This window comes from Heloderma suspectum, chromosome W, assembly GCF_057233095.1.
Source record: "Heloderma suspectum isolate Gila_16-S chromosome W, 16-S_ref, whole genome shotgun sequence".
NCBI lineage: Eukaryota > Metazoa > Chordata > Lepidosauria > Squamata > Helodermatidae > Heloderma > Heloderma suspectum.
Window position 1 is genome coordinate 28154250 of NC_139475.1, and position 27416 is coordinate 28181665.

At 49.1% G+C, this 27416-nt stretch overlaps 2 protein-coding genes across 4 annotated transcripts in view; one reads left to right on the forward strand and one right to left on the reverse strand.

Moving 5' to 3' along the window:
* LOC146333946 (uncharacterized) overlaps positions 1-6483 on the reverse strand; it is a 96943-nt gene extending 90460 nt beyond the window's left edge. The window contains exon 1 of the mRNA XM_084825314.1: positions 6452-6483. The gene's annotated coding sequence lies outside the window, so the exon portion shown is untranslated. The remainder of the gene's footprint in view (positions 1-6451) is intronic.
* Positions 1-27416, forward strand: part of LOC146333948 (membralin-like) — a 59810-nt gene that overhangs the window by 23297 nt on the left and 9097 nt on the right. Inside the window, exons 3-10 of one of the 3 annotated variants that reach the window (XM_084824988.1) lie at positions 140-260; positions 7607-7717; positions 17053-17175; positions 18090-18190; positions 19146-19203; positions 22883-22966; positions 23284-23416; positions 24468-24567. In XM_084824988.1, coding sequence (XP_084681114.1) covers positions 140-260; positions 7607-7717; positions 17053-17175; positions 18090-18190; positions 19146-19203; positions 22883-22966; positions 23284-23416; positions 24468-24567 — 831 coding nt within the window. The remainder of the gene's footprint in view (positions 1-139; positions 261-7606; positions 7718-17052; positions 17176-18089; positions 18191-19145; positions 19204-22882; positions 22967-23283; positions 23417-24467; positions 24568-27416) is intronic. The other 2 variants (XM_084824989.1, XM_084824990.1) reach the window with 2 other exon arrangements.

The window sequence follows — 27416 nt, forward strand, 5'->3', positions numbered from 1 at the left end:
TGAATTGATCTCAGCGGCCTGCTGGTAGCCAGCCCCTCTGCCGTGGAACTGCGTGAATCCAGACTTGCTCCCTGCGCCTTCTTTAATTCATGTGTGTGTGTGTTTTCCCTCACCCTCTTCTTCCTTCCCCCACCAACAGTTTGACTTGGCCATCGAGCCCAACATCTTTGTCAAGCCATCCCGGCTGAGCAGTGCCAAAATACTGGCCCCCAACGAAAGCCAGGAATTCTCCTTCAGTGGCGAGCCGGTGGCTTCTAAAGGTATGCAGCCTCACAGCGAGACTGTGTCTGAGTTTGAGATGGTAGCCAAAGCAGGTAAAGATCTGACACTGCTACCCATCACCTTCTTCCTCCCACTTCTTGTCTTTACCGCCTCCTCCCCTTTGCATCTTCCCTGTTTTCCTTTCAGCATTTACTAATCCCTGTCTTCAAACTCGCCTCTCCAAACCGGTCTGCAAGCGAGGCTCCCTTTGGAAAAGAGTGGACTCTGCCCCAGAGAAGACCTTGCTGCTTATCCTTCCAACTTGGAGGACTGAGGCCTACTACTTGCTCTTTCGATCCTTTTCCATCCTGGCTTGTGAAATCTGCCAGAGTTGGGCTGGGTACCTGGACCTTCAAGGTGGTTATTGCCTCCTTGAAGGACAGCGAGGTTCCTGCAGCTTTGAAAGAAGCAGTGGTGTGGCCCTTGTTCAAGACACCAAGGGCGCAATCCTGTGGGGATGGCTGTAAGCCTCCAAACTCGGAGGCTTATGGCCATCCAATGCAGACTGGAAGGAGCGGCAGAGGCAATCTTCGCCTCCATGCTGCTCCTGCTCTGCATTTCAGCTAGACAGGGTTTTTTAGCCCATCTACCTGAGGTGTTGCAAGGGGAAGGAAGGAGCCTGTGGAGGCCGGAGGATTCCTTGTAAGCTGGCCTCCCCGGTCCCCTCCGTCCCCAGCCATGGGAGCGCTCCCTTTCCCTCTGCTCCAAGGTTGCCTTTGCAACCTCAGAGAGGCAGTTGGCATGGGTTTCTCTGTGCTGGCAGGCAGGGGGAGGGGGCAGGGAGCTCGGACTCCTGGGTCTGAGGTCAGAGTCAGCACTCTGACCTCAGATCCAGGAATCCAAACTATCCTATGGCCGCCCCCAGACTCTGTCTAGGGGCCATAGGATTGCTCTCTCCATCTAAATCCTATGGTTTCGGATAACTACCACTCTCAGATTTGACCTTTTAAGCCTTAAACGATTTGGGGCGAAATTACTTGAAGAACTGCCTTATTCGTATCAGCCTGCCTGCACTTCGAGATCAGCAAGAGAGGCAGTTCTTACTTGCCCACCTGTGGAGGCAGTGAGGTGGGCGAGTACACGAGAGGGGGCCTTTTCTGCAATGGCCCCACACCTCTGGAATGCTTTGCCATAGAGTATCTGCCAGGTGCTATCATTCCAGGCGTTTTGGAAGGCCCTGGAAATTTATACTTTACTCTGACCTTCCCTGATTTTGTTTTATTGGACTGGGTTGTAGCTGCCATGGTGTGTTGTGGGATTTTGTCTTCTTCTGCCAGTCGTTGTTTCTTGGAATATTTGCTGTTTTTATTACTGCCTCGGTTTTTATTCTGTGAATGTTATTGTTGTCACATCGCCTTGGGAGGGCTCCTGCCCTGAGAGATGGCCTAGAAATATTTTAAATAAATGAATAAAATAATCTTGGATCACGGAGTGAAGCAAAGCCTCTTTCAGTGACCTCTGTGCAAATGGGGGAATGTATGGGAGGAGGCACTCTGTTTGGGGAAACCTTATTCAGGATTGAAGGCACTGGTGAAAACGAACTAGCATTGTCCAGGGAAGCAGGGTTTGTGGGCCTAGGCCTGTGGCTCTCAGCTGCTAGCGTTCCAGACTTGGGTGTGAGAGGCTGGGGGTTCAAACCCCTTTCTTGCAGCAGACATCTCGAGTCCTATCGACATTACTTACTGCCCTGCAAAGCGGGGAGCCAGTGTGTCCTGCTGCGTAGGGTTTTCTCTCAACCTCCACCTTCCAAGGCATTATACCCCCCAACTCACCAGTTGTTGGAAGCAAGGAACAGGAGACGGCTGTTGCCCTCACATCCTGCATGCATTGGTTGGCCATGGTAGGAAGCCACTTGCTGTACTAGACGGGCCTTTGGGCTGATCCAGCAGATGCTCCTCTTATTTTATGTTCTCTGCAGTTAAATATTTCCTTTATTTACTCCTATTTGCTGGCTTTAAATAATGAGTTGACAAATTCACAAGAGGTGGACAGGTCTATCAGTTAATCCTAGCTGCCACCATAGTGACCAGGATTCTCCATGTTTTGCATCCGTTCACAACTGAGCACCATAAGAACATCAGAAGAGCCGTGTTGGATCAGACCCAAGGCCTCTTTCATTCAGCATTCTGTTCCAACAGTGGACTAACCAGATGCCCCAATGGGAAGTCCACAAGCAGGACTCGAGCCAAAAAGCACCCTCCCACTCATGTTCCCCAGCAGCTGTCGCTTAGATGCATCATGACCAGCAGCCATCAATAGCTTTCTTCACCTCCATGAATTTGTCTAATCTGCTTTTGAAGCTCTCCAAGTTGGCGGCCATCGCTACAGTAAGAGCCTAGAAACAGATAGCAAGTGGTGGGAGGAGAGCCTATTGCTTTTGTACTCTGAGCTTCCCAGACTAGATGGGCTTTTAGGGTTTGATCCATGTGGGCCACTCTTAGAGAAGATGGAATGAAGTACATTTGCAGATGAGAAACCTGTGTGTGTGTAGCGTGAAAGGAAACATCATTAACATTTCTGTGCCAAGAAAAGGTGAAGTTTGTGCCTTGTACAAACGATACCAATTGGGGTAATTTTGTATAATCTTTTTCTCCTTCCCTGGAGAGGGCGAAGGAGCTGCAGGCCAACCTCCAGCCACTGGAAACTTTATTCAGTGATGAGGATCTCACCGGGCATTCTCGTAGAATCATAGAATAGTAGAGTTGGAAGGGGCCTCCAAGGTCATCGAGTCCAACCCTCTGCTCCATGCAGGAATCCAAGTCAGAGCATCCCTGACAGGTGGCTGTCCAGCCTCGTCTTGAATGCCTCCAGGGTGGGAGAGCCCACCGCCTCCCCCAGGTAATTGGTTCCATTGTCGTATTGCTGTGACAGTCAGGATGTTTTTCCTGATCTTCAGCCGGAATCTGGCTTCCTGTAACTTGAGCTCATTATTCCGTGTCCTGCACTATGGGATGATCGAGAAGAGATCCTGGCCTTCCTCTCTGGGACAACCTTTCAAGTCCTTGAAGAGCACTATCCGATCTCCCCTCAGTCTTCCCTTCTCAAGGCTAAACATTCCCAGTTCTTTCAGTCTCTCCTCATAGGGCTTTGTTTCCAGTCCCCTGATCATCTTTGTTGCCCTCCTCTGAACCCTCTCCAGTTTGTCTGCATCCTTCTTGAAGTGCGGTGCTCAGAACTGGACACAGTACTCCAGATGAGGCCTAACCAGTGCTGAGTAGAGGGGAACTAGGACTTCCCGGGATTTGGAAGCTATGCTTCTATGAATGCAGCCCCAAATAGCATTTGCCTTTTTTGCAGCCACATCACATTGTTGGCTCATATTCAGCTTGTGATCAACAACAATGCCAATATCCTTCTTGCTTGTAGTGTTGTTGAGTCACGTATCGCCCATCTTGTAACTGTGCATTTGGTTTCTTTTTCCTAGGTGCAGAACTTGGCACTCATCCCTTTTAACTGTCATTCCGTTGCTTTCTGCCCAGCGCTCCAGTCTATCAAGATCACTTTGAATTTTGTTTCTGTCTTCCAAAGTATTAGCTATCCAGTTTGGTGTCATCTGCAAATTTCATCAGCATTCCCTGCACCTCCTCCTCCAAGTCATTAATACAAATGTTGAAGACCACAGGGCCCAGGACTGAGCCCTGCGGTAGCCCGCTCGTTACCTCTCCCCAGTTTGAGAAGGTCCCATTGAGAAGCACTCTTTGAGTCCCATTCTGTAGCTAACTGTGGATCCACCGGATCGTTGTTTCATCTAGCCCACTTGGAGCTCGTTTGCTCATCAGGATTTCATGGGGCACTTTGTCCAAAGCTTTGCTGAAGTCGAGGTATATTATGTCCACAGCATTCCCACGGTCCACAAGGGAGGTGACCTGGTCAAAAAATGAGATCAGATTTGTCTGGCAGGATTTGTTCTTGACAAATCCATGTTGGCTTCGAGTAATCACTGCATTGTTTTCCAGGTGCTTCCAGATGGATTGCTTTATCATCTGCTCCAGAATTTTCCCAGGGATTGAAGTCAGACTGACTGGTCTGTAGTTCCCAGGTTCTCCCTTTTTGCCCGTTTTGAAGACAGGGACAACATTAGGCCTCCTCCAGTCATCTGGCACTTCACCCATCCTCCATGATTTCTCAAAGAGAATAGACAGCGGTTCTGAGAGTTCTTCTGCCAGTGTCTGTATTCCTCTAGGGTGCAGTTCATCTGGCCCTGGAGATTTGAACTCATTCCAAGTAATTAGGTGTTCCTTGACCATATGCCTATCGATCTCAAGCTGCAATCCTGCCCCTTCAGCCTGTACTTTGCCTTTGCCAGGGGGGTCATAGACCCTCTTTTGGGAGAAGACTGCGCCAAAGTAGGAATTCAGCACCTCTGCCTTTTCTTGGTCATCTGTTACCGTTTTGCCATCCTTATTTAATGGCTGAACCACCATTTCTTTCCTCTGTCTTTTACTACGCACGTAGCTGAAGGAAGCCTTTTTGTGGCTTTTTGCATCCCTCGCTAACCTCAGCTCATTCTCAGCTTTAGCCTTCCTGACGCCATCCCTGCAATTCTGTGCTACCTGCCTGGACTCTTCCTTTGTTGCTTGGCCTTCTTTCCACTTCCTATATGTGTCCTTTTTTGTTTTCAGGTCATCTCTAAGCTTTTTGTGAAGCCACATTGGCTTCTTCTGTTGTCTTCCACCTTTTCTTCTTGTTGGATTTGTCTGTAATTGTGCCTTGAGAATTTCTTTTTTTAAAAGCTCCCACCCACCTTGGACTCCTTTTCTCGTTAGAGTCGCTTGCCCTGGGACCTTACTGATCATTGTTCTGAATTTATTAAAATCAGCTTTCCTAAAATCCAGGGTACTCGTCTGGCAACACTCGGCTTTTGCTTCCCTTAGAACCAAGAACTCAAGTATAACATGGTCACTTTCCCCCAGAGTTCTCGTAACTGCTCCTTTACCCACTAAGTCATCTCTGTTGGTTAGGATCAAGTCAAGGATAGCCAGTCCTCTAGTTCCTTCCTCTACTTTCTGTAGGAGGAAGTTATCTGCCACACAAGTCAGGAATTTCCTGGAGGGGCCATGTTTTGCAGAATTTGTCTCCCAACTAATATCAGGGAACTTGAAGTCCCCCCTTACTACTACGTCATGCTTCCTTGAAACATCAGCAGTTTGCTTTTCCAAAGTTTCATCCTTGTCTTCTCCTTGATTGGGTGGCCGGTAGTAGGCTCCGACCACCATGTTCCTTTTATTCTTTGCTCCATTTATTTTGATCCAGTAAAACTCTCTGGGCCCCAAACTTCTTGAGTTTCCTTCCCAAAGCTTCAGAGTCTGAAGTGATTTCTTCATAGCTCCGCTTGGCGGTATCATTTGTTCCCACATGGATGAGAAACAAGGGATACCTGTCATTGGGCTTTATGAGTGCAGGCAACCTTTCAGTCACGTCTCTAATCCGTTCTCCCGGGAGACAGCGTGCCTGGAGAGTCCACAGGTCTTTGCGACATACTTGGGTTTCGATCTCATGCAGCAAGGAGTCTCCCACTACTACTACTACTATTTTCTTCTTGTTGTAGGCCTGGGTTTCATTGCCTCTGCTTGACTTAACTTCAGCCTCTTGCGCGCTCTCCTGCGAGGTCCCTGTAACTCTTCCTCTGCAGGCTGTCCTCCAGTCTCATCCTCAAGTACCTGGAATTGGTTCCTTAGTTCCACTGCCTCCACTGGTGCGGAGTGGCGTCTAGTTCTTCTCCTAATTGTCACCCTTTTCCAAGGAGTATCCTCTACTGCATTTTTCCTCACCTCAGCATTTCCCACTTCTGCCTCAGCTTGCTGTTGCTCTTCAAGCCTCTGGTCTTCCCTTTGCTGCTTCTGTCCAACAACTCTTCATGTTCTCTTATTCCCCGGAGGGTTGACAGTCACCGCTCCAGTCCTCTTACTTTTTCTTCCAGCAGCGTGATCAACTTGCACTTGTTGCAGGTGTAGGCCATGTTGGTCTCAGGCAAGAAAACAAACATGGCACACACCTTGCAGGTCACCACCATTGGAGAGAGTTGTCCTTCCATAGCCTGTATTCCCTTTTTGTGTCTAGCTTTCTGAGTGTTCTAGACTAGCCTGTGCGTGTGCCTGGTCCTCGACTCACTGGAGGTTAAAAGCAGAGTCCCACTGGTATGGAAATGTGTGTTACAAGAAAAATACATTTTTAAAAAAATGTTAGGGGCCTCCCCTGCCGAACTCCCCTGGCCAACTCCTGTTTCCTCCCCCTGTCCACTTGCTGTGGTCACTCATTCTCTGGGAGCTTGCTTGCTTGCTTCTGTAGTGGACCAGCTGGAGCAGCTTACTCTGCTCTGCTCTGCTCTGCTCTGCTGAGCTGGGAGGCAGGAAACAAGTGCTTTCAAGGTGCTTTCGAGCATGAGGGCTAGAAATTTAAGTTTCATTTAAAAACAAAAAAGCCGGACTTTACCCTCAGTATCACATTTTTACATCTTTCCTGACACCCTCTGGAATCGAGGAATTCACAGAGACACACACACACATACATGTATGTATTTATGTATGTGACCTCTAATAATTCTATTCCACCCCTGACATTCCTTCTGAGAGGGTCTTGGGGAGTCTATGTGTTTATGTTGGTAGCCAGACTGATTTCTGTACATTGGAAGCCTTGCTGGTGGATACGAGGTCCTGGGCAGCCTGTTGGCTCCTACTTCCACCCTTCTGCAAGCTTGAGCCACTAAACCAGGATTAGGCAACTTGTGGCCTTTCGCATGTTTTGGCCTGCAGCTCCCATCAACCCTAGCTAGCATAGCCAGTGGTGAGGAATGATGGGAGCTTTAGGCCATATTATCCGAAGGGCCCACAAGTAGCCCACCTCTGCACTAAACTAACCAGGAATTGGAATCTTGCTGTGTTGTTTGAACTGGGGTGTGCTGATCCAGGATTTGTAAGCCAAGAAGAAGCCGTGGTTTATGATCCTGGCTTGCAAGCGGCACAACAAGCCAGGAACCCAGGTTCAAATGACACAGCAAGCTTCCTATCCCTGGCTGGTTAGTGCAGCCTTTCCCAGCTGTGGGTCTCCAGATGATGTTGGACTACAGCTCCCATCATCCCTGACCTTTGGCCATGCTGGCTAGAGATGCCTGGAGTTGTAGTCTAACAATATCCAATTAGGAAAGGCTGGTTTCTCATTTTAATGCAGATTCCTTTCAGTTCATTTGAGTAAGCAGCTAGGTGTTTTTTTAACCTGGCTGACATGTGGCATGCCTTGACAGAGTGTGGGGTAAGGGTCCTAAGGATTATTGCCTTTGGGGCTCTCCATCTCCAGCCCCCCACCCCCAAGCCTTCCAAAAACAACTGTTCTCTGCTTCATTTTTCAGTCTGGCCACAGGAACAGTACATCGTGGAGTATTCCTTTGAATATGGATTTCTGCGCTTATCGCAAAGCACTCGCCAGCGTCTCAGCATCCCTGTCATGGTGGTGACTCTGGGTAAACGTTCTTTATTTTGCTGTGCCACTTGAATCATCGTTGGCTGGAAGCTGCTTCGGGCAAATCAGGATACTGATGTTTTTAAACTCAGTTGTTAATCCATATGTGCGAATTGCTAGCTCGTTCTCCAAATCACATATAATTAGGGTTACTGTCCATGTAGGCTCAGAGGAACCCCAAGGTTTGTGGCAGCAACCTTAAGGAGACAGGGGGAGAAACTTTGCATGGGGAGGGGGAAACTCTAAGGGGAATGGACCCCCCAAACAGCTGAGTGAGTTGAACTGGGTGAGCTTAGTGGCCCTGGAGCTCTGACTTCGGGTGGAAATGGTGGGAGAATGGAGCGGCTGGCTTTTTCCTGCAACTCCCATGTGTGAATTATGATGACTAAGGTGATTAAAATATTTACATCTGCCTGACAACAGGCCTTCAAGGTGGCTGAGAATTAATGAAAGTTGACACAGAATAAACATAAGAGCCTTTTTTGAAGGCAGAGTGTTGGCTTATGAAGGCTCAGTGGGTGGGGATGATGCTGATGCATAAGATGTCTACTCTCCAGGCCTTAAATGCTGCTACTGCTGAGGCTGTTCCATGGTGACCATAGGGGAGAATAGTGTCCCCATGCGCACACACAATGTGTGCTACCTATGAGTCAGGGCCAGGTAACATCAGGTGTTTTGGTCCCTGGGGGCAGGACATCTTACCCGTACAATCTGCAGCTCCTGGTGGTGATAAAAGCTGGGGGGATGGGGGCGAGGGGGCGGAAGGTGGCATGATAATGGAACACTACTGCTCTCCAGGCCTTTAGCACTGCTGCTGTCATTTGAAATGATAAATAAAATGAGGGATTTCCTTCTTTTTTTCTTTTTTTTTTAAGAGAAAACACAGATACTCTGTTGGCTTCTCCAACTAAGTTTTCTCCACTATTTTACCACTGCTTCTGTTTCCCAAGTGGTTCTGGTGGTTCTGTTTCCCGAGTGGTTCTGGTTCTTGGGAGTCAGCACAGTGCAAGGTTCGCAAGGGGAGGTGGCAACTGCCCACTCAAGCTGCTGAGTTGCTTCCAGGCACATGGAAGTGTTGATGGTTGTAGTCTCTCTCCTGGTGGATCCCTCAATTTGTTGTTCAGTCGTGTCTGACCCTTCGTGACCCCATGGCCCACAGCACGCCAGGCCTTCCTGTCCTGTGCTCTCTCCCGGAGCGTGCTCAAGTCCATATTCATTGCATCAGTGATGCTATCTAGCCATCTCATCCTCTGCCGTCCCCTTCTCGTTTTGCCTTCAGTCTCTCCCAGCATCAGGGTCTTTTCCAGAGAGTTTTCTCTTCGCATTAGGTGGCCAAAATATTTGAGCTTCAGCTTCAGTCTCTGTCCTTCCAATGAACAGTCAGGGTGGATTTCCTTTAGGATTGACTGATTTGACCTCCTTGCAGTCCAGGGGACTCATAAGAGTCTTCTCCAGCACCACAGTTCGAAAGCATCTATTCTTCAGCGCTCAGCCTTCTTTATAGTCCAGCTCTCACAACCATACGTTACTACTGGGAAAACCATAGCTTTGATTATGCGGACCTTTGTCGGCAAGGTGTTGTCTCTGCTTCTTACTATGCTGGCTAGGTGTGCCATAGTTTTCCTCCCAAGGACCAAGCGTCTTTTAATTCCATGGCTACAGTCACCGTCTGCGGTGATCTTGGAGCCCAAGAAAATAAAATCTGTCACTGCTTCCATTTCTTCCCCTTCCATATGCCAGGAAGTGAGGGGGCCAGATGCCATGATCTTAGTTTTTTTAATGTTGAGCTTCAAACCAGCTTTTGCACTCTCCTCTTTCACCCTCAACAAGAGGCTCTTGAGATCCTCTTCGCTTTCTGCCATTAGGGTGGTATCATCTGTGTATCTGAGGTTGTTGATAATTCTCCCGGCAATCTGAATTCTGACCTGTGATTCATCCAACCCGGCATTTCTCATGATGTACTCTGCATATAAGTTAAATAAGCAGGGTGACAATAGGCAGCCTTGTCGTACTCCTTTCCCAATTTTGAACCACTCGGTTGTTCCATGTCTGGTTTTTACTGTTGCTTCTTGACCCTCGTACAGGTTTCTCAGGAGACAGGTAAGGTGGTCTGGTACTCCCATCACTTTAAGAATTTGCCACAGTTTGTTGTGATCCACACAATCAAAGGCTTTAGCATAGCCAATGAAGCAGAAATAGATGTTTTTCTGGAATTCTCTTGCTTTCTCCATGATCCAGCAAAAGTTGGCGATTTGATCTCTAGTTCCTCTGCCTCTTCGGAACCCAGCTTGTACTTCCGGTAGTTCTCAGTTCGCATACTGCTGAAGCCTAGCTTGTAGGTTTTTGAGCATCACCTTGCTGGCATGTGAAATGAGTGCAATTGTGCGGTAGTTTGAACACTCTTTGGCATTGCCCTTCTTTGGAATTGGAATGTAAACTGACCTTTTCCAGTCTTGTGGCCACTGTTGAGTGTTCCAGATTTGTTGGCATATTGAGTGCAGCACTTTAACAGCATCATCTTTTAGGATTTTAAATAGCTCAGCTTGAAGACTGTCATCTCCGCTAGTTTTGTTGTTAGTAATGCTTCCTAAGGCCCACTTGACTTCACTCTCTAGGATGTCTGGCTCAAGTTCAGTGACCGCACTATCATGGCTATCAGGGACATTCAGATCTTTCCTGTATAGCTCTTCTGTGTATTCTTTCCACCTCTTCTTAATCTCATCTGCTTCTCTTAGGTCCCTGCCTTCTTTGTCCTTTATCATGCCTGTCTTTGCACAAAACGTTCCCTTGAGATCCCCGATTTTCTTGAAGAGATCTCTAGTCTTTCCCATTCTGTTGTTTTCCTCGACTTCTTTGCATTGTTAATGTAAGAAGGCCTTCTTGTCTCTCCTTGCTATTCTCTGGATCTCTGCATTCAGTTGGATATATCTTCCCCTTTCTCCCTTGCTTTTCGCTTCCCTTCTTTCCTCAGCTACTTGTAAAGCCTCCTCAGACAGCCACTTTGCTTTCTTGCATTTCTTTTTCTTTGGGATGAATTTGGTTGCTGCCTCCTGAACAATGTTACGGACCTCCATCCATAGTTCCTCAGGCACTCTGTCTATCAGGTCTAATCCCTGAAATCTATTCCTCACCTCCACTGTATATTCATAAGGAATATGATTGAGGTCATACCTGAATGGTTTAGTGGTTTTCCCTACGTTCTTCAATTTAAGCCAAAATTTTGCAAGAAGCAGCTCATGATCTGAGCCACAGTCAGCTCCAGGTCTTGTTTTTACTGACTGTATGGAGCTTCTCCATCTTTGGCTGCAAAGGACATAATCATTCTGATTTCGATATTGACCATCTGGTGATTTCCATGTGTAGAGTCACCTCTTGTGCTGTTGGAAAAGAGTGTTTGCTATGATCAGCGTGTTCTCTTGGCAGAACTCCTTTGTCCTGCTTCATTTTGTACACCAAGGCCATGCTTGCCTGTTATACCGGTGATTTCTTGACTTCCTACTTTAGCATTCCAATCCCCTATGATGAAGAGGACATCTTTTGTTGGTTTTAGTTCTAGAAGGTGTTGTAGCTCTTCATTTGCCACATTACAAGATTAGATGATGGCCGGGAACGTGGTGCTGAGGACTACCAGGAACAACATAGAATGTTGCTCCAGTGGACCACATTTTGTCAGAACTCTCTGCCTTGACCTGTCCGTCTTGGGTGGCCCTGCACGGCATAGCTTATGGCTTCACTGAGTTACGCAAGCCCCTTCACCACAACAAGGCAGTGATCCATGAAGGGGGATCCCTCAATTGCTGGGTCCCAAAAGACCTGTTAAGGCAAGGAGGCCACCAACCACCCCCCTTAGCCATTTCTTCCCATACTTTTCTATGTTGTTCTTGGTAGTCCTCAGCACTACATTCCCGGTCATCATCTAATCTTGTAATGTGGCAAACACAATGGGGAAGGTGCCCTTCACGGTGATTCGCTGAGCTACCCTGATGTCAGAGGGTGGGTGAGGCAGGCAGAAGGACCTCTGCTGTCAGGAGCACCCTAGCTGCCTCTTGCAGTCCCCTCCAGTAGCCAACTCAGGACACAGACGACGAGGATTCTTTCCAAGGCTTTATTCCTTTATTCCTTTATGACTCTTTCAGATACTAATCACTAGCGACTAAGCAAGGAACTGCACTGGGGTAGATAGCAGAGTAGCCTAAGCTCCAGGTAAGGCAGTTGATCCCCGTTTGAAGGGGAACCACGGGAAGACCCTGAAGTTATGGGCTAGGGAGAGGTCCTCCCTCTTTCCTGTGGGTCCTCGGGATGCGACCGTCACTTGTGCACCAAACGAGCGGAGTGCCTTCTCTCGGCGCCGCTCCCTACGTCTGCGCCGAGCGTCCAGCAAGCCCCCCTCCAGCACTCTCTCGCTGCCAGGGTCACTATCTATCCCAGGAATGCCAGCAGGAGGAATCTCTGCCAGCTGCTGTGCCTGTGAGGGATGAGCTGGCTCCTCTCCCACAGATTGCTGTTCCTCAGAACTGCTCTGGGGCTCTATGGGCTCAGTTTCCACCCGTCAGGGTGGACACTGAGCCCATAGAACCTCAGAGCAGTTCTGATTCTGAGGAGGAACAGCCGTCCGTGGGAGAGGAGCGTGCTCATCCCTCCCAGGCCCTGCAGCTGGCAGAGATTCCTCCTGCTGGCATTCCAGACATAGATAGCGGTCCTGGGAGTGAAAGAGCGCAGGAGGAGGTCTGGCTGGATGCTCGACGCAGATGCAGAGAGCGACGAGCTATGGAGGGTGCGGTAAGGAGGTGTAGCGTCCGTTTGGCGCACAAGCAACGGTCGCGTCCAGAGGACCCAAGGGAAAAGGGGAGGGACTCTCCCTAGCCCATAAGTTCAGGGTCTGCAAGTGATTCTCCTTCAAACGAGGACCAACTGTTTCCAACCCGGGGCATAGGTTACTCCACTGTTCATAGCTTAGTTGCTGGTGATAGAGTTATTAAGTTGTAAAAGGAATAAAGCCTTGAAAACAATCCTTTGTCTGTGTCTGGAGTTGGCTACTGGAGTAGACTGAAAGAGGCCGTCTAGGGTCCCCTGACACCACCCTGACATCATCCCCGCTCCCATGAGGCCCCCCCCTCATGCTCCTCCCCTGGGGCCCCGGGTTTGTGGGGGTACAGCTGGTGGAAGCGCCTCAACAGCAACGGAGCATGCACATTTTCCACGTGTTCCTAGGATCGCTCATCTGGCCTGTCCCCCTTCCAGTCCACCAGATATTGCAGGTGGCCGCGAGAAAGGTGGGAGTCCAGAATCTCCGCGACCTCAAACTCCTCCTCCCCCTCCACCAGCACTGGCAGTGGGGGGGAGCTGGCCGAGAGATGAGGGTCGCCAGGAACCAGGGGGGACAGCAAGGACCGATGAAAGACAGGATGGATCTTCATGGAGGGGGGGAGAGCCAGGCGAAAAGCAACAGGGTCAGTCTGGGCCATAATCTGGAAAGGCCCCGTGTGGCGAGGCACGAGCTTCCTTGCGGGCGAGTGAGAGGGGAGGTATTGGGTGGACAGCCAAACCCAGTCCCCCAGTTGCGGAGACGGACCCGGCTGGCGCCGTTGGTCCGCCGAGGCCTTGTAGGCTGTCTAAGGCTTGTTCGAGGGAGTCCCGTAAGAGGTGGTGTACCGCTCTCAACTCCTCTAGAAAGTCATGGGCCGCCGGCACTGAAGAGGGAGCTAGGGTGGACGGGAAAGCCTTGGGGTGGTAACCAAAATTGGCAAAAAAAATTGTTTCTGTCTTCCAAAGTATTAGCTATCCAGTTTGGTGTCATCTGCAACTTTGATCAGCATTCCCGGCACCTCCTCCTCCCAGTCATTAATACAAATGTTGAAGAGCACAGGGCCCAGGACTGAGCCCTGGAGATTTGAACTCATTCCAAGTAATTAGGTGTTCCTTGACCATATGCCTATCGATCTCAAGCTGCAATCCTGCCCCTTCAGCCTGTACTTCACCTTTGCCAGGGGGGTCATAGACCCTCTTTTGGGAGAAGACTGCGCCAAAGTAGGAATTCAGCACCTCTGCCTTTTCTTGGTCATCTGTTATCGTTTTGCCATCCTTATTTAATAGCTGAACCACCATTTCTTTCCTTTGTCTTTTACTGCACACGTAGCTGAAGGAAGCCTTTTTGTGGCTTTTTGCATCCCTCGCTAACCTCAGCTCGTTCTCAGCTTTAGCCTTCCTGACACCATACTTGGGTTTCAATCCCATGCAGCAAGGAGTCTCCCACTACTACTACTACTACTATTTTCTTCTTGTTGTAGGCCTGGGTTTCATTGCCTCTGCTTGACTTAACTTCAGCCTCTTGCGCGCTCTCCTGCAGAGTCCCTGTAACTCTTCCTCTGCAGGCTGTCCTCCAGTCTCATCCTCAAGTACCTGGAATTGGTTCCTTAGTTCCATTGCCTCCACTGGTGCGGAGTGGCATCTAGTTCTTCTCCTAACTGTCACCCTTTTCCAAGGAGTATCCTCTACTGCATTTTTCCTCACCTCAGCATTTCCCACTTCTGCCTCAGCTTGCTGTTGCTCTTCAAGCCTCTGGTCTTCCCTTTGCTGCTTCTGTCCAAGAACTCCTCGTGTTCTCTTATTCCCCAGAGGGTCGACAGTCGCCGCTCCAGTCCTCTTACTTTTTCTTCCAGCAGCGTGATCAACTTGCACTTGTTGCAGGTGTAGGCCATGTTGGTCTCAGGCAAGAAAACAAACATGGCACACACCTTGCAGGTCACCACCACTGGAGAGAGTTGTCCTTCCATAGCCTGTATTCCCTTTTTGTGTCTAGCTTTCTGAGTGTTCTAGACTAGCCTGTGCGTGTGCCTGGTCCTCGACTCACTGGAGGTTAAAAGCAGAGTCCCACTGGTATGGAAATGTGTGTTACAAGAAAAATACATTTTTTTTGTTCTGTTCTGCTCTGCTCTGCTCTGCTGAGCTGGGAGGCGGGAAACAAGTGCTTTCAAGGTGCTTTCGAGCATGAGGTCTAGAAATTTAAGTTTCATTTAAAAACAAAAAAGCCGGACTTTACCCTCAGTATCACATTGTGATCTCAGTATCACAAGGACGGGAAAGCCTTGGGGTGGTAACCAAAATTGGCAAAAAATGGAGTCTGGAGGGTGGAAGCATGGCAGGCATTGTTATAAGCAAATTCTGCGAGAGGCAGCAAAGAAAACCAGTCATCTTACTGGTAATTTACATAACAGCACAGATATTGCTCCAGAGTCGCATTGGTGCGCTCGGTCTGACCATCCGTCTGTGGATGGTGGGCGGAGGAAAGACGGAGCGTCACATGGAGAAGCCTAAGTAGCTCCCTCCAGAAATGGGCAGTGAATTGGGCCCCCCTATCCGAAATGAGACCCTCGGGCCATCCGTGGAGCCAGAAAACATGCGCCAAAAACAGCTCTGCCATCTCCCTGGCTGTGGGCAACCCAGAGCAGGGGATGAAATGGGCCATCTTAGAAAACAAATCCACCACCACCAGAATGGTGGTCTTATGTGAGGGAGGCAAGTCAGTAATGAAGTCAAGGGAGAGCAGTTTCCAAGGTCCTGAGGGGGTAGGCAGGGGGTGAAGCAAGCCTGTGGGCTTCCCTGAGGGGGCCTTCGCCCGCTGGCAGGTTGGGCAGGAGGCGACATAGGTCTTGACGTCCCGACACACACGAGGCCACCAAAAATCCCACGTCACTCCGTGTAGGGTCTTGGTGAAGCCAAAATGCCCAGCGGTGGGGGAGTCGTGGCACTGATGCAGGACCTTCTCGCGGAGGGGTCTAGAAGGCACATAGACCCGGCCGGAATGGTAAAGCAGGCCACCTTGCAAAGAGAAGGGGGTAGAGTGGGGGGGCCAGAGGCTAGCCCCAATTCCTCCACTTTTGTGCGGACAAAAGCATCCTGAGCCTGTGCAGAGTGAAGGAGCTCCTCCAAAGAGTGAGGTACCGCAGCTGCCGCCAGGCTCTGGGGGGGGAAGAATCGGGGGGGGGGGATTTCCCTCACCCCCTGGCTGGAGGTCCGGCTTACGAGAAAGAGCATCTGCTTGTAGGTTGTTGGAGGCCTTCACATGGCAAATCTTAAGGTGGAACCCCACCCCACCAATAGCCAACTCAGGACACAGACGACGAGGATTCTTTCCAAGGCTTTATTCCTTTACAACTTAATGACTCTTTCAGATGCTAAGCACCAGCGAGTAAGCAAGGAACAGCAGATAGCAGAGTAGCCTAAGCTCCAGGTAAGGCAGTTGGTCCCCGTTTGAAGGGGAACCACGGGAAGACCCTGAAGTTATGGGCTAGGGAGAGGTCCTCCCTCTTTCCCATGGGTCCTCGGGACGCGGCCGTTGTTTGAGTGCCAAACGAGCGGAGCGCCTCCTCTCGGCGCCCTCCATCTGGCACCGCTCCCTGCATCTGCGCTGAGTGTCCAACAAGCCCCCCTCCCGCGCTCTCTCGCTGCCAGGGCCACTATCTATCCCAGAATGCTGGCAGGAAGAGTCTCTGCCAGCTGCTGTGCCTGTGAGGGATGAGTGCGCTCATCTCCCACGGATTGCTGTTCCCCCTCAGAATCAGAACTGCTTTGGGGTTCTGTGGGCTCAGTTTCCACCCTGACATCTGGCTGGTATTGGCTGGCCTACTCCAGTATTAAAAAGACCCCCAGTTGATGGCTGAGCTGTCCAGACCTCTGAGCAAGGCAGGTTGAAGGGTTTCAAAGGCATAGTGAAGCTATACCATAGTGCAGTGGAAGAGCAGCTGCCTTGCATGCAGAAGGCCCTAGGTTCAATCCCCAGCGTGTCCAGTTAAAAGATCTTTTGTAACAGGCTAGCAGCAGAGCAAAAGCAAAACAGATTTGGGGTCTTGAGAAGGCAGCAGGCTGAACTTAGGGAATGTAGGTTGGGACTTTGGAGAGGGTGTGGCTTACAGGAAGGAGGGGAGGAGCCCAAGTGGGCTGGGAAAGAGACAACACGAGCAGGGATGTATACAGCCAGAGAGTGAGGGTAGAGGGACTAGCCACCACCCCTCCCTTCTGTCACTCAAAAGTGGCCGTCCAGGTGGCATGGCCCTAAAATATGGTTTTCTACCCCAGATCCTTCTATCGCTGAATCCTGTATAAGTTTCCCCCTTTTCCCACTCCCAACCAAATAATCCTCCACTTCCTTCACAGCAGCCAGTCCTTTCCCCTTCAGTAGTTGGCATGCTTTTGAATGTTCTGTGCATTCACACAAACCTGGCTAGCTGCCAGGGATTTCGCAGCTTAAATGTGAAATGCATATGATCCTGATCCTCAGCATTTCCCACTGGAACATTTGGCTCTCTCCCCCTCATTATTTTCTCAATCTCCTACCAGATCCCACCCGGGATCAGTGCTTTGGGGACAGATTCAGTCGACTTTTGCTGGATGAGTTCCTCAGTTACGATGACATTCTCATGTCCAGCATGAAGGCCTTAGCTGAAAATGAAGAGAAGAAAGGTAAAAAAACAAAAAGGGGTGGATTTTTGACAAGAAGGGGCCTCTTATTACTCGGCTAACTTGTGGGGAGGGGAGTTGAGTGTGTGTGTCTGTGTGTGTGTAAAATTGTGCTTGCAGTGCTTGTGATAGCTGCAAGGACCCATTCCTGGCAAACAGTTTTCCTTATGATGCTGCATACATGTGTGTCTGCAGTATAGATTCGGTTTTATTTATTTGCTGCATTTTTATCCCACTTTTCAGACCATGATTGTCTCCCAAGGCAGCTCACCTCAATAAAAAGAGAGACACAGAGGCTTAACCTGTGTTGTGTGTTATCAGTGGTATCTGTGGTTCCCACTTACAGTTTACTGGTGCTTCTACTTCGTGCCCTGGCTAATGGATTGTGCATACACTATGACTCCCACCCAGCAACACCACTATAGGATGTGGTGCTGGGCTTCCTGACACCCCCTCCCCCCAGCTTTCAAGTTCCTAGCCCCTATGACTTTGAAGATACTATTGTGGCAATCTTGAAACCCAAAGGTTTCCAGGGTTAGGGATGGGTTAGAGTTCCAGCATGTTGCATTGCTCCAAGCTCCTCCCCATGGCTAGTAAAAGCCACAATTGATTGTGCCAAATTAAAGAAATTGGACTTGACATCTGTCATGTAGGTTGAGAAATTTGGCATTTCTTGGCACCAAATTCCAACTGCTCTCAAAATATTAAATGTTCCGCAGCCAGGCAAAGCACAGGCGGCCTTGGTCCATGATTAGCTTGACTGTTGATAGCTAATCACATGGGAGCATCCCAAATTTGGTCAAGGCTCCCCTTTGGAACTGCAGTTACCTGTTTTTATAAAGTTGGTTTGGCAGATTGCGAAAACTTACACTTGAATTCGTTCTCCTCCTCTTATGGTTCCTTCTTCCCCCACTCAGGGTTCCTTCGCAATGTGGTGTCTGGGGAGCACTACCATTTCATCAGCATGTGGATGGCCAGGACTTCGTACCTGGCAGCCTTCGTCATCATGGTGATCTTTGTAAGTATTTTTGTCCTTTTGCTATAGGACTGCCTTTCAGCTGCGTTGGTTCTCGAGGTGGCTTTACAGTGAGCACAAATTAAAACCGTTCACAGTTAAATTAGTCTGATATGATATCAATCAGTTGCAGCAGCAGAACGCAGTCCTCAGGGTGTGTGTGCAATGCTGCGTCCTTCCCTCTGCCCTCCAGATGTTCCAGGTGCTGCCTTAACCCTTTTGTGTATCTCCCAAGTGATGCACAGCCTCTGACCCTTTTAAAGTGTTGTTGCGGCAGCCAAGCAGGCATGTTGAGCAGTTGCTGCTCCTTAGAGAATCATCATCCTCTCCCACCAAAGTTGCAGTTGAACCCTGCTTAATTTCAAATACGTGATGCATTCCAGTAAGTAAGCACATGAAACCTACTAGCCCACAAAACATTCTTACTAGCCCACATATTACATTGGTAATTTTTGGCGCATCTGTAGTCAAGGGGTGGGGGATGCAGGAATCATCTCTCTTCTGATCTACAAAACCTTTCCATCCTGGTCAGCTGGAGGGAATTTCTTGCTCTCCATAGGCGAGTGGCTACTTACCAGCCTACTTCTTCCCATTCATCCTGTTGGCAGGATTGGGTTTCCCAGGAACATATTGCCAAATATATGTGTGGGTTCTCCATTGTCTCTTGGGCATGTGTCTTCATGGAGACATCCTTTGTTTTGCGAGGGCATATCCAGAATGGTGACTTGCATGGGGAAATGAGGATGGGAGAGGGAAGCTCCCTTGAGGGTGGGTAATTCCTCCTCTTGAACATTCTGAAAGCAAACGTTTGGGGTGCTTGAACAAACTGCAGCTTCAGGGCGAGACAAAGGATGGATGGTTCTCAGCTATCATAATGTTGGGGGACACTTTCCTACATTGGGGGTGGGGGCAGACGTGCTGCTGGGATTGTAACACTTACTTGCCCTTCTCGTTTCAGACTCTGGCCATCTCCATGTTGTTGCGCTATTCACATCACCAGATTTTTGTTTTTATTGGTAAGCATTCACAGGCCTGGCTGGTGTTTCTGCCATCCATGCACCCTTCAGAGGGGCTCGGAATGAGCTTGGGCTTGCGGGAATTGAGAGCTCAGGCAGCTGGGCTTCAGACGGGTATTGCTGCCCAAGGCCCCAGAATGGCAAGTTACATCTTCCTGATCCTGGTTAGAGGTTTTGACTGAGTATTGCAGCACAGGATTGTGGAGCGAGTTGATTCCGAGAGGGATCCACTGTCCAACCCTGGGCAATCTGCTGATATTTTCTGTCTCTTGGATGGCCTAGTTCAGCCTTCGCCAACCTAGCATCCTCTAGAATGGTTGGACTACAACTCCCAGCACCCTCTAGCCAGCCATGGTGGCTGGGGGATGCTGGGAGTTGTAGTCCAACACCTCTGGAGGGCACCAGGTTGGCGAAAGCTGGCCTAGTTCACTAAAAGTATTAATAATGCTGCATAACAGCATAATGCTGTTCAAAGACTGCAGGGGGTGGAATTGCGCTCCTCATGTGTAGGAAACCAGGCTCATTCTAACCTAGCTGTTTTCCTGATACTCTAGCTTTCTGTGTGCAAGGAATCTTTTTTTAATGCGCAGTCTGGAGCAGTATAGCCTTGGAACCATTTTTGGGCTGATTGGGTTTTTATTTCTTCATCTCCTTTGCTTTTTTTGAGTGAACGAGACCTTCCTCTCAGTATCCAGCTAGAGAGGCAGCTGCCCATTCAGTCTGGAGCCCTCTAGAGGCAAAAACTGTAGCATAGATGGGGAACGTGTGTCCTTCCAGATGTTATTGGACTTCAACTCCCATCAGCCCTCATCCATTCTCTGGAACTCTGCATTCAGTTGGATATATCTTCCCCTTTCTCCCTTGCTTTTCACTTCCCTTCTTTCCTCAGCTACTTGTAAAGCCTCATCAGACAGCCACTTGGCTTTCTTGCATTTCTTTTTCTTTGGGATGGCTTGAGTTGCTGCCTCCTGAACAATGTTACGGACCTCCGTCCATAGTTCCTCAGGCACTCTGTCTATCAGGTCTAATCCCTGAAATCTATTCCTCACCTCCACTGTATATTCATAAGGGATATGATTGAGGTCATACCTGAATGGTTTAGTGGTTTTATTTATTTTATTTATTTATTTATTTCATTTCTATACCGCCCAATAGCCGAAGCTCTCTGGGCGGTTCACAAACCGTTTTCCCTAAGGTTCTTCAATTTAAGCCGAAATTTTGCAAGAAGCAGCTCATGATCTGAGCCACAGTCAGCTCCAGGTCTTGTTTTTACTGACTGTATGGAGCTTTTCCTTCTTTGGCTGCAAAGGACATAATCAATCTGATTTCGATATTGACCATCTGGTGATGTCCATGTGTAGAGTCGCCTCTTGTGCTGTTGGAAAAGCGTGTTTGCTATGATCCGCGTGTTCTCTTGGCAAAACTCTATTAGCCTTTGTCCTGCTTCATTTTGTACACCAAGGCCATGCCTGCCTGTTATCCCGGTGATTTCTTGACTTCCTACTTTAGCATTCCAATCCCCTATGATGAAGAGGGCATCTTTTTTTGGTGTTAGTTCTAGAAGGTGTTGTAGGTCTTCATAGAAGCGATCAACCTCAGCTTCTTCGGCATCACTGGTTAGGGCATAGACTTGAATTACTGTGATGTTGAATGGTTTGCCTTGGATTCGTACTGAGATCCTTCTATCATTTTTAAGATTGTACCCCAGTACTGCTTTTCCCACCCTTTTGTTGACTGTGAGTGCTACTCCATTTCTTCTAAGGGATTCTTGCCCACAATAGTAGATGTGATGGTCACCTGAATTAAATTCGCCCATGCCTGTCCATTTTAGTTCGCTGATTCCCAAGATGTTGATGTTCAATCTTGCCATCTCATGTTTGACCACCTCCAGCTTACCCTGATTCATTGATCTGACATTCCAGGTTCCTAAACAATATTGTTCTTTACAGCATCGGATTTTCTTTTTACGTATAATCATAGGTACTTACAATTTTACCATGAAAGAAACAGTCACATAAAAAGATGAAACAAGCCAATCAAATCAGTTGGTGTCCCCAGCTTACAGGAACAGTTATTGGGGCTATTTCTCTAATCTTTTTAGCAGCCACAGCGAATAAAGCTACTTTCCTGGTTACGTAAAGATCCGTATCTGCAAGGACTTCACACATTGTTCAGCCAAAGTTTGATCAGACTTTCCTCCCTATGAAGATGCAAGAATTTTCCTGAGACTGTGTATCGGCCCCAGGAGCGTAGCCAAGTCATTTGGAGTGTTATAGGGGCCTAGAGATCCATAATGCTTGCTTACCTTCATTATTGGTGAAGTTCCCTTGCTAGTAAGCCTCTGAGCATGTGCAGATGAGCCAGAAGGCCGCTAACAGCCTTCTTGGTGCATTCCTTGCTAATGAGGAGAATGTCTTATCACTGATGTGCCTGAGAAGCAGAGTTTGTTTACCTTAAAGCTGAGAACCAAATGCTGTTAGTTTATGCGGGAATGAGCACTAGGGGTGCGTGCTGCTGTTACGCTGCTTATTGCTAACATGTAGAATATAAGACCCGTTTGACCCAATGGCTCGGGGTTGAGAGAAGCTGTCTGATCCAAGCATTGGGTACACCTGTGTGCTGGAAGTTACCCAATAAACTACTCCTTGTATGTAAACCTATGGATCTGATTTATCACTGTCTTGGCACCTCAAACCTAAGAGTTCAACGCCCACGGCCAGGGCAATACAGACTGGTGTACAATTCACAGAAGAACGTGTAATGAATAAATATCCTCTATATAATATGATGATAATAAAGCGTTGATTGTTTCAACCAGTGGTTACAACAAGCATCCAAAAAACATAGATAGATAAAAATCAGATAAAACATATGTTACAATTTTTTTAACATTCTGCAAGGTCAAAAAAAAATGTCTATACTTTTGGGCTGCAAGGGCAAAGTTGGCCATAGCCAAGAGAACTGTCTTATGACATATAAACTCAAATTTTATTCTCCCTGAATCAGACCAGATGAACTTTTTCTCAAAAACTGTATCTAAATACTTGGAACGAATTTGGGAAAAGATAGAGCAATAAAACAGGTAATGAGGCAGGTCCTCTACTTTGTCACTACGACAAGGGCGAAGTCAGGAGGAATAAGGGGTTTTATTAAAACGCTCTTCCAAAATATCCCTTATTTGTGGGGCCCTGCATATAAAAAGACATTGAAAAATGGGAACATTAGCATGAAGAAAGTGCAATGTGGACATGCAGTTCTGTCCTTGCCTTCCTTAGGTCAGACTGAGCCAAAAAATTAAAAGAATGAGAGAAAAATCACTCACCCTCCTAAAGATGGTACCACCTGGTAAATCCTTTTTGTTGGATGGTGTCCACATCGTTCTTAGCACCATGTGAATATAGGACAGGCAATATGGTGCCCTCCAGATGTCGTGGACTCCAACTCCCACAATCCCCAACTAGTCCCCAACCATTGGCCCCAGGGCAAATGGGAGTTGGAGTCTGAAACATCTGGAGAGCACCAGGTAGCCAGTTCTAACCTAAAGTTCCCTATTCCAATAAGCAGTGACTCTCCACAATCTTTCTCGGCCCTGCTGTCTGGGACTTTTTTTAATTCGGGGCGGGGGGTGGAACCTGGGAGTGTCCATCCTCTTCAGCTTTGCCTCCTTCTCCCTTTCCAGTGGACCTGCTGCAGATGCTGGAGATGAACATGACAATTGCCTTCCCCGTGGCTCCCTTGTTGACGGTCATCTTGGCTCTCGTAGGTAAGGAGGCAGGCTTGGCCCCCCTGGGTGCCCTCAGCCTCTGAGGAAGAAGAGACTTGGGTTGGCATGGGGAGAGGGGCGGTGGCCCATTTGGAGGCCCTTGGTGTGTACCTGGGGTGCCCTGGTCATCAGCCCTTTCCCTCTTGTGATGTATTTAATTCTTAAAACGTCTCTCCTGCTCTGAGGAGTGAAATCCCAGCTGAAGCCATAAATCCACCCTTCCCCAGCCTGGTTCCCCCCAGTGGGCTGCAGCTGCCATCATCTCCCAGCCAAGGGTGCTTGTTGACATTTTCTCTCTCCTTCCCTCTCCCCGCCAGGCATGGAGGCGATCATGTCTGAGTTCTTCAACGACACCACCACAGCCTTCTACATCATCCTCATTGTGTGGCTGGCCAACCAGTACGACGCCATCTGCTGCCACACCAACACCAGCAAGAGACACTGGCTGAGGTGCGGAGACACAAAGTCTCTGTGGGCCAAGTGGAACCAAAGTCAATCTTGCCCAGGCTTGTCGCCGTCAGCCTTCTGTGCCCTCCAGATGCATTGGACTTCAGCTCCCATCACAAGCTGGCCAGCATTGGCCATGCTGGCTGGAGATGATGGAAGTTGTAGTCCAGGTTGGGGAAGCCTGGTCTGCTTCCAAATGGCTCTCTGAGGGCTCCGGCAAAGAAAGAGGGTCTTTCCCAATTCTGCTTCTTGAAGTAGTGTATTTCAGGCTTTGGAAAGCAAACTTTGGGAAGCAATCTTTCCCACCCCACATCACTTTGGCTTAGCAGTCCCAGTCAGTTTTCTGGCTCACAGTGTCACACATAGCTGGGCTCGTGTTCTCAATTCAACAGCCTGCTTATTTGTTACGTTTATATGCCACTTTTCTTTTTCACCTCCTCTCCATGATCTTCCTCCCTTCCATGGGGTTATTTTATTTATTTATTACATGTATATTCCGCCTTTTCCTCTCCTTTTCTCTCGATCCTCTTCCTCCTCCATTTTATCCTCACAACAACAACCCTGTGAGGTAGGTTGGGCTGGGAGTCAGGCACTTGCCCAGAGTCACCCAGTGAGCTTCATGGCCGAGTGGGGACTAGAACCTGGATCTCCTGGCTCCCAGTCCAGCACTCTCACCACTACACCATGCTGGCTCTTACTGCTTTGCATCTGATTTCGCAATTTGGCTCTCCTCTTTCTGGCTAGGCCAGCAGACTCCTTCCTCTGCAGCCCTCCCACACTGTTCCCATTGCCACCTTCTCTCCCATTTTTAACATTTTTCTCCTGGAGGAAATTGGCTATGTGTAGCTGCCTGCCCCTCCTCCCTTGAACTCATCTGACCCCCACTTGCTTGTTCCACCTTAGACCTGGTGCTGGTTAGAAATGGGGGGAGAAACAGCCTTGCATGTTTGAAGTAAGACGTGGTGGTGGTAGGGTGTGGAGAGCAAACTGGATTTTATGATGCGTGTGTGTGAGTGTTTTATTAAAAAAACAACCTTTTGCTGTTTCACTTCAGGTTCTTCTACTTGTACCATTTTGCCTTTTATGCCTACCATTACCGCTTCAATGGGCAGTATAGCAGCCTGGCGCTGGTCACCTCATGGCTTTTCATACAGGTAGGCTGCTGGTTCCGCCACACCTGTCTGGGGAGGAGGGGGCAGGGGGAAAACTGCTGTCAAAGTGGAGGAGGATATTTGGTCTGCTTTTGTCAAAGTTTATGTATGGTTCTTAGAAACCTGTATTTTCATTCACACACACACAAATCTATGTCACCTCATTTTTCTTCTTTCTCCATTTTCTTTTGTTGAAATGTTATAATAAAAATAAGATTTTTTTTAAAAGGGGGAGGAGGCTTTCTGTGCAGGGGCACAATCCCGCTAGAGCACAATAGACTTGAAGAATGTGGGATTCGCTATAGATCGGGGTAAGCACCCTGGTGCCCTCCAGGTGTTTTGGACTACAACTCTCTCATCCTGCCAGTGGTCAGGGATTGTAGTCCAAAACATCTGGAAGGCACCAGGTTGCTCAACCCTGAGCTATAGAATTCAGCTTTCCTGAAGAAACAGACAGAAAGAAAAAGAAAACCTGCCAAGTTTCTAGCCCTTATGCTTGAAAGTGTGCGGACCATGTTCACTTAATCTCAAAACCCAGCAAGGCAGTTGTCTAAAATGCCCAGCAGTTGGGGGAGACAGGCTTTTAGTGCCTTGTCAAACTCCTGGCTAGTAAAAGCAAAATATATAGCACAAAATCCATGTTGTGTTACACAAAAGGGGTTTGGTGGTGGTTATTTATTTATTTATGTATTTATTTCATTTCTATACTGCCCAATAGCCGAAGCTGTCTGGGTGGTTCACAAAAATTAAAACCAAACAGCACACAATAAAACAATTTAAAATATATAGAACATTAAAACCACAATGTAACAATACGACCACAATAAAACCTAGCAGCAGGGCAGTGATTTAAAATACAAATTTAAAACAGCAAAGCTAAAAGTCTAGAAAGCTAAAATGCCTGGGAGAATAAAAAGGTCTTCACCTGGCACCGGAAAGAATACAATGTAGGTGCCAGGCGAACCTCTCTAGGGAGCTCATTCCACAGCCGGGGGGCCACAGCAGAAAAGGCCCTCCTCCTAGTAGCCACCCGCCTCACTTCCCTTGGCAGGGGCTCCCGGAAAAGGGCCGCTGAGGATGATCTTAAGGTCCCGGCAGGCACATATGGGAGGAGGCGATCCTTCAGAGAACCTGGCCCCAAGCCGTTCAGGGCTTTGAATGTTAACACCAGCACTTTGAATGGGGGCCGGAAATGGGCTGGCAGCCAGTGCAGCAGGAAAAGGACCGGCGTAATAGGAGCTCGCTGGCCAGTCCCTGTTAACAGTCTTGCTGCCCTGTTTTGGACCAGCTGAAGTTTCCGGACTGTTTCCGGACCGTTTTCAAAAGCCGCCCCACGTATAGCACATTGCAGTGATCCAGACGAGAGGCTATCAGAGCATGGATAGCTGTAGCTGGGCTCTCTCTGTCCAGAGAAGGGCGCGGTTGGTATACCAGCCTAAGCTGATAAGAGGTGCTCCGTGCCACTGAGTCCACCTGTGCCTCAGGAGACAGTTCTGGGTCCAAGAGCACCCCCAAACGACGAACCTGATCCTCTAGGGGGACTGCAACCCTCTCCAGAGCACCTTGAACATCACCTAGCCGGGCAGACGAACCACCCACTAACAGCACCTCTGTCTCATCTAGATTGAGTTTCAGTTTATTGGCCCTCATCCAGTCTGTCACCGTGCCCAGGCGCTGATTCAGAACAGCCACTGCCTCACGTGGGTTTGATGAGAAAGAGAGGTAGAGCTGGGTGTCATCTGCATATTGATGGCACCTCAGCCCACACCTCCGGATAACCTCCCCCAGCGGTTTCATGTAGATGTTGAACAGCATGGGGGATAAAATGGCACAATTGCCATGGCACAGAGCAATAATCCCCCAGCACCACCTTCTGGAATCGGCCATCCAGGTAGGAGCGGAACCACTGCAGTGCAGTGCCTCCAACTCCCAGCCCAGACAACCTATCCAGAAGGATACCATGGCCGATGGTATCGAAAGCCGCTGAGAGGTGCAGGAGAATCAACAGGGTCGCACTCCCCCTGTCCCTCTCCCGGCAGAGGTCATCCCACAGGGCGACCGAGGCAGTTTCCATTCCAAAGCCAGGCCTGAAGCCCGATTGAAATGGATCTAGATAATCCGTTTCACTCAAGAGTGCCTGGAGCTGTCCCGCAACCACCCGCTCAAGCACCTTGCCCAGGAAGGGGGCGTTACAATGCTACATTGTAAATTCCTCTCAAGGAGGAATTTACAACCTCCTGGACCCAGCCGGACAACCCCTCCTTGTCTGATGTAAGAAGCCACGAAGGGCAAGGGTCGAGCACACAGGTGGTCGACCGGACTGGGCCAAGCACCTTGTCCGCATCCTCGGGCCTCAGTAACTGAAACTCAGCCAATAGAGCTGGACCGGACGGTGCTCTGGACGCCTCTACCAGTGGAACTGCAGTAATCGTGGTGTCCAATTCATGGAGAATCTGAGCGACTTTATCTTCGAAGTGCCGCGCCAACCCGTCACAGCGTGCCACCGAGGGTTCCACCGGCTCTCTCCCTGGCCCAGGATGTAACAGGCCGCGAACCACTCGGAAAAGCTCCGCTGGACAACACTGAGAAGATGCAATGCAGATGGGAAAGAACTGCCTCTTTGCCACCCTCACCGCCACAGAGCAGGCTCGATAGTGAGCTCTTACCTGCGTTCAGTCAGACTCTGCACGGGTTTTCCTCCACCTGCGTTCCAGCCGCCTCCCCTCTTGCTTCATTGCCCTCAGCTCAGGCGTATACCAAGGAGCTGGCCGGGCTCCGCTCAGAGGGAGAGGGCGCTTGGGTGCGATCGTGTCACCCGCCCGAGTCATCTCTGCATTCCACGGAGTGACCTG